This window comes from Chrysochloris asiatica, unplaced genomic scaffold (genome assembly GCF_000296735.1).
Source record: "Chrysochloris asiatica unplaced genomic scaffold, ChrAsi1.0 scaffold00027, whole genome shotgun sequence".
NCBI lineage: Eukaryota > Metazoa > Chordata > Mammalia > Afrosoricida > Chrysochloridae > Chrysochloris > Chrysochloris asiatica.
In genome coordinates this window covers 16,680,143-16,687,682 of record NW_006408545.1, presented here as the reverse complement: position 1 = coordinate 16,687,682, position 7,540 = coordinate 16,680,143, and the positions used below count along the sequence as shown (strand labels likewise).

General features: G+C 35.6%; 1 protein-coding gene across 2 annotated transcripts in view; it reads right to left on the bottom strand.

Annotated features, from left to right (window-relative positions):
• The window catches only part of CDK19 (cyclin-dependent kinase 19), a 247,132-nt gene that overhangs the window by 175,446 nt on the left and 64,146 nt on the right, over positions 1-7,540 (bottom strand). For both annotated transcript variants that reach the window (XM_006839930.1, XM_006839931.1), the window contains exon 2: positions 3,273-3,348. In XM_006839930.1, the coding sequence (XP_006839993.1) occupies positions 3,273-3,348 (76 nt within the window). The remainder of the gene's footprint in view (positions 1-3,272; positions 3,349-7,540) is intronic.

The following is a 7,540-nucleotide window of genomic DNA, read 5'->3' as shown; positions in this document are numbered from 1 at the left end:
TTGATATTGGATCCAAGGAAAATGAAGTATTTGACAACTTCAATCTTTTCTCCATTTATCATAATGTTATTTTTCTAGTCCAATGGTAAGGAATTTTGTTCTCTTTACATTGAGGTGCAACCCATACCAAAGACTGTGGTCTTTCATCTTCATCAATAAGTATTTTACATCCTCTTCACTTTCAGCAAGCAAGGCTATATCACAGGTTGCTCACGCATCTACCTACATCGTATACTTCATGTAATCTAGCTTCTTGGATTATGTGCTCAGTGTATAGACTGAATAAGTATGGTGAAAGACTACAATCCTGGAGCACACCTTTCTGGATTTTAACCATTGAGTATTCCCTTGTTCTGTTGGAATAACGGCCTCTTGGTCTATGTACAGGTTTCTCATGAATATGAATACAATTAAGTGTTCCAGAATACTCATTCTCCTTAATGCTGTCCATAGTTTGTCATGTTCCACACAGTCGAAAGTCTTTTGACAGTCAATAAAGCAAAAGTAAACATTTTTCTGGTATTCTCTGCTCTCAGCCAACATCCATCTGATGTCAGCAATGATATCCACATGCTCACATGAATACACCTTGAACTTCTGACAGTTCCCTGTCAACATACTGTTCTAGCCATTTTTTAATTATCTGTCAATATACTATTCCAGCAATTTTTGAATTATCAGTAGCAAAATTTTATTTGCATGTGATATTAATGATATTTTTTCTGATGGTTTCCACATTCCGTTGGGTCACTTCTCTTTGGAATGGGCTCTCTTTTAATTAGTAGGCCATGTAGCTGTCTTCCAAATTTCTTGTCATAGATGAATGAATGCCTCCAGTGCTGCATCAGTTCGTTGAAAGATTTCAAGTTGTATTCCATGAACTCCCAGAGCCTTGTTCTTTGTCAATGCCTTCTGTGCACCTTGGACCTCTTCCTTCAGTATCATTGGTTCTTGATCAAATTCTACTTGAAATGACTGAGCATCAACCATTTCTTTCTGGTACAGTAATCCTGTATACTCCTTCCATCTTCTTTTCATGCTTTCTGTATTTGCCCATAGAATCCTTTAATACTGCAAGCTGAGGCCTGCATTTTATTCTTCAGTTCTTTCAGTTTGAAAAATGCTGAGCATATTCTTCCCTTTTCATTTTTTAACTCCAAGTCTTTGCACATTTCATTATAATATCTGACTTTGTCTTCTTGAATTACCATTTGAAATTTTCTTTTCAGCTCTTTTAGCTCATTTCTTCAATTTGCTTTAACATCTCTATGCTGGAGAACAAGTTTCAGAGTCTCTTCTGACATCCATGTTGGTCTTTTCCTTCTTTCTTGTCTTCTTAATGAGCTTTTGCTTTCTTTGTTTATGATGTTCTTGATGTTATCCCATTCTGGGTTTCAGCCATTAGAATGTACTGCAAATTAGAGATATCTGTTCTTCAGATGATCTCTAAATTCAGGTAGGATATGTTCAAGGTCAAATTTTGGTTCTCCTGGACTTGTTTTTACTCTATTTGTGCCATCATGGTCACCTCTACTTTGAGGCAGCCCCTCTGGTAAGATCCATGTATATATCATCTTTCATGTTGTTTTAAAAAGTTACTTGCAATGACTAACTCTTGGTTTTATAAAAATTCTATGATGCAATCTCAGGCATCATTTCTATCAACAAGCCATACTTTCAACTACTGACCTTTCGTCTGTTTCCAATCTTTGTGTTCCAATCACCAGTAATTATCAGTACATCTTGATTACATGTTTACTTGAGTTCAGAATGAAGAAGTTATTATTGTTGTTGTTGTTGTTGTTTAAGTGCTGTTGAGTTGATTCCGACTCATAGCAATCCTGTATAGGGTTTGCAGCTAGTGGATTTGAACTGCAGACCTGGTAGTTCACAAGCACAGCACCACAGTTGGCAGAATTCTTGATTTTCAACATCACTGGCTTTGGTAGTTGGTTCGTAATTTGAATAATAGCAGAATTCCTTATAGTCGTATGGGTATTATCCTACCACACACAGCATTATACTTCAAGACATATCTTGAAATGTTTTTTTAAATAATGAACGCAATGCCATTCCTCTTGAATTTGTCATTCCTGGCATAGTATTATCATATGATCGCCAGACTCAAAATGCCCAGTGCCAGTCCATTTCTGCTCATTAATGCCTAGGATATCGATCTTTATACCTTCCATTTCATTTCTGACACTTCCCATTTGTCCTAGATTCAAACTTCATACATTGCATGTTTTGATTACTAATGGATGTTTACAGCTATTTCTCCTCTTTTTGAGTTGAGCCCCATCAGCAAATGAAGGTCCTAAAGCTTTACTCCACTCACCTCATCACAGTCAATTCTGCTTTGAGGAGAAGCTCTTCCCCAGTTGTATTCTGAGTCCCTTCCAACACTATATCTGATAATATTCTGGTGCTATTCACCATGTTTCAGTATTTAGTATTATGGTGCTGGCAGAGTTCCAGTGGTATTAATAAGGTTTTCAATGGCTAAGTATTCAGAAGTAATCCACCTCTCCTTCTTCCTAGGCTGTCTTAGTCGGGGAGCTCAGCTAAAACCTGTTCACCATGGGTGTACCTTGCTGGTATTTTAAATACTGGTGACATAACTTGCAGCATCATACCAACACACAAGCCAGCAGAACACAACAAAGTGGCAGAGGAGTGGCAGTAGCTGAGGTAGACAGACACTCTGGCCTATAAATTTTTTGTCTGATGTGTTCTTTGAACCACATGTTTTCTTATGACTAACAGTGATGAAGGGGAGCTCCCATGTGAGTGAAGCAGAAGCATGGAACTGTGGGTACTGCATAGAATTGCTATCAAACCAGAGACAGAAATCCCAGTGATTATGAGCAATCTTAAATATTTAACAAATAAGGGCTTTCTTTTTGTAACAACTAGTCAATTCTATCACTAAAATATGTATTTCAGAAGAAGTATTTAAAATGCATTAAGCTCTAATACTGTACTCCCTCTTCTCTATAAAAATGTATACCAGTCCTATGATTACAGAAAAAATAGAAATGAATTAGATTATCAATCAGTTCAACATTTATAAGATCATAAATCCTAAACAGCATTTTTCAAGTGTTTAAAGATGACTCCAAGTAATTCATAAGTTTACATAGCTTTTCTTATCTTAAATAAAATATTCTTAATGTCTGAAATAATGAAGCATTGTACACATTAATAAAAATATTTCATATTAAAATAAGCCACCACCAATAATGTAAACAGCTGTTTTCATATCCACTTACTGCAATCTCTCTACAAGCCGACATGGATATTCCTGTGCCTTCAATTTGCTTCAGTGCATATTCTTTTTCATCTTTTCTGCATATGAACAAAAGAAAAATCATTATATTTTCTGCACATTATTTTCAGGTTCAAAACTATAACTACAAAAACAATGGAAATTACTAAGTCTTCTCAATATGTAAACACTCTATACCGTACATTGCTTAATATTTTTTAAAGTATTTCAAATACAGAAATATGAAATACCGAAAGAAATTCGTGTCATAATGAAAACATGAAACAAAGCCAAAACACAAAATTCAAAATTGAAACAGAACAGGATACTAAACACAGCACCAGTTTCAAAGAATCAACAAGCATAAATATAAACTCGGGCATATTGCAAGATAGTTCTACTCTTAATATCTGGAGTCTATGAAAGCATTCAGTTATAAACATTCACTATGAATGTAACCGACAGACATAAACTCCTAGATTCATTTAAAGTAATTCCATAGTATTATTGTTGTTATTAAGTGCCATAGAGTCGGTTCCGACCCATAGTGACCTTGTATTGGGTTTACAAGGAGTAGCTGGTGAGCTTGAACCGCTGACTTTGCGGTTCAAATGACTTTGCAGTCCAGCACATTAACCCACAGCACCGCACCAGGAATTCCGTAGTACAGAAACATTATTTACAGGAAGGAGGAGCCATAGACATCAGCCAACAGCCTTCAAAAGATTCCAAAACTTTGAGTTGCCACCAGCATCTCATTTTCAGGAACTCTAGGAATTATACATTGATTCTCCAAATAGTGGAGGTAGGATTAAAAATTTGGGGGAACAAAACAAAAAAAATTTTTCTGGAGAACCATAATAGTTGCTTACCCAAGGGAAGACAACAGTTCAATAGTAACTTAATTCTGAAAATCTCTGAAACTACTAATAGTATCAAATGAGTGGCAGACACTGATATAAAAATCCTGAGATGTACTAGTACAACAGCACAGAGACCAGAGCTACACCAAGGTCCCAGATGAATGCCCTCAATGAAGTTCATATCCATAAGCTGTTCAAATAACAGGGCATAATCTACAACTTCCAAGTTTTGTCATTTGATGCGTTCAAGCCACAGTAAGGTGTCACCATGTTAATGAGGCTTATGTCCCATGTAGCACCTAACAATGCCATATCTGCCCTATTCAGCTAGTCCTCATTTCCCCTGTTTTGTGTTTACTAGCAGAGAAAGCAACTTATTAATATTATTCATTTTAAAAACATTTTTAATGCCATTTAAAAACATTTTATCAACTACCACTACTGAACATTCCTGTGATGACCATAATAGAGGAATCCTGATAAAAAAGGGAGGAAAATATATAACAGAACTTCAAATTATTAAAGAATGCATAATTACTAGAGCTATTGAGTATAGAAGACTCCCTAAAATGATGGCCCTGAGTTGCTCTTCATATCTTGGATCAAAACTATCCCCTGAAGTCAACTTTAAGCAAAGTAATAGCTTAGACCAAAGAGTAAAGACTGTCACCCTTGATCATTACATCACTTAAAAAAAAAAATGTTTTCTTAAATTATGCATGCGAGTATAGGAGTCTTGTTGTGGGACTGTAGGATAATCCCTGGACTACTCCTACTAACAGGAAGGTTGGCAGTTTAAACCCACCAATCGCTCCTCAGAAACGTCACATGGAGTGTCACTATGAGTTGGAACCAACTTGATGCCACACAACAACAACATACAAGTATAAAATCCATGGGTCAACAGTTATTTTAAAACACAGAAGAGATAATGGAGAGGGGAACAAGGAGAAGGGAGCATGCAGGGAGATAAGGTAGAAGTGAAACCACCAGAACAAAGAAACAAGACTGTTGACACATGTTAAGAATGGAACCAGTGTCATTGATCATGATGTCTAGAAACTGCAAAATGAGAATGGCTTTTGCTGTGTATACTGCCACCAAAAACAAAATTTTAAAAAATACTAATCTTATGTGCCTTTTGAAGTTTTCACAATCATGTATGTCTGGGGCAAATCACCGAATTATGGTTACTTTCTCCCATGATCACTTAAAAAAAATCTATCCATATTTTCTTCTAATAAAAAGCATACAAAAAATAATTAAGCAGCATTTTGATAAACAAAAATATCAGGTATGTCAACAGGATAGATTGTTAGGCAAGTCTTACAATGAAAATCATTAAAGGTTTAAAAAGCATAAAAACTGTTTATCGTATACTATTGAAGAAATACACAAACTTATACTATATAAAAATACAAATACATATAGGAAGGGGCTTTAAACAGTTAATGGAAAATTAAATTAAAAGAAGCTCATGTAAATAAAATTTCCCACAAACTTTTTGAAGTCCTTTCAATATACATATGTTGAAAGTAAAATAAAAAGTGAAAACAGTTAATAGTATTACAGGGAGTTATTTTTAACTACTTCCAGTACTATTATCATATCACCTATTGAATTAGAGGAAAAAATAAAAAATCCAAAATAATTTACCAATATTCACCTACTAAAATAATCTCTAGTAATTTTAAATAATATCTTGTTGTGGTGGTTATGTGCCATGGAGTCAATTCCGACTCATAGCGACCCTATACAGGGTTTTCGAGGCTGTAAATCTTTACCGGAGCACAAAGCCTCATCTTTCTCCCGCAAAACAGCTGGTAGTTTCGAACTGCTGACCCTGAGCTTAGCAGCCCAATTCGTAACCACTACACTTAGGTAGCATCCTGGTGTGGTGCTGTGGGTTAATGAGCCAGACTGCAAAGCCATTTGAACTGCAAGGTCGGTGGTTCAAGCTCACCAGCTGCTCTTTGGAAACCCTATACAGGGTCGCTATGGGACAGAACCGACTCAATGGCACTTAACAACAACAACACTTAGGTGCATCTTAAAGAGAAAAGTCAAAAATAGGAAAAGTCTAGGTAGGTGATCATATTTTTGCTTTTTCTCCATTCTGTTTCCTTCCAACAAAACAAATAGAGTTTGTTCCAACAACCCAGACATCATTAAAAACACAAGCAGCAGGGGACTGAATGCAGCTGAAGTCAAGTGTTCCCTTTCTACCTTAAATGCATGTGGTGGTATGGTTGTAAAATCACATGTACCTGAGATGTTGTCACAATGCTGATAATGTACATTTTATACATTCACTCATTAAATCAACGAATCAGTATCTATCACTAAATATTTAAGCTTAACAAATTCTTGAAATAAAATTGTACCAGCTTTCTGACAAAATTTTCATATGGAACCATAATTTTTTTAAACAGAAATATTCCAATCATAATCTCCTCTAAATAAAGTACTCCAGAAGCTCATGTAATTACATACAGTTTTATTTTTAATACTGTAAAGAATATTACACAATCTGGATAGGTTACCGTTGCTATGGAAACTATAAGTTTTTTTTGGAGTAAGTCAAAAAGTGCAAAATTAACACATCACATTAATGGTTTTTGAATTTCATAACCAGGCTGTCAAAAGAATTTGAAAGCTTGAGCAGAACAGACTGACACAAAGGCCTGTTACTCTGCGTTTTACAGCTAGGAACAAGGAACAAACCCAGTAATTACTACACTTAATAATGTTAAATGTAACTTCCACCTATTAAATTAGTGAAATACTCAAAGATCTTCATATTTTAAAGTAGCAGCTTTTAAAATGAGAAGGAAGAAAAGTATGTATATCCTGACCATTTCCCTTTTGTACACTAACTGTGAGATGCAAAGAGATGATGTAGCACTGCTGAGGTTCACCCAATTAAGAAGAGGCAGGGTCCCAGAGGGCTTATGGGACTGCCTGGCTCTGTACTACGTCAATGCGATCTTTGGTCGGATACCAGTATCTTAACTATGAAGATTAAAGGTGCACCTTTTACCACGTCACAAGGGTAAGGGAGCTTTACTGCTTCCATCACATATGTGTGCCCTCAGGAGTTCTTCCAAGTTCTCGTGGAAATTCATACCCAATAAATGAACTGTCTCTGGCACACATAATATTAAGTATCATGAAAGTACAGTTTGCTCTTTTGCATGACAAGGTTGAAAAGCAGGTAAAGCTGGTCCCCACTGCTATGACAGTCTGATTTGCAGAGACAGTTCTTCCTTAAAACTATTTTAAAGTAACATTTAAAAAAAGCTCTGTGATTCTAAAATATTTAGCCTTCAGGGTAACTGCTTTCTAAAATTTAATCCATCTTAGATATTATGATTGGAGCTATTGCATAATATTAAAAAAGAAAAAAAAA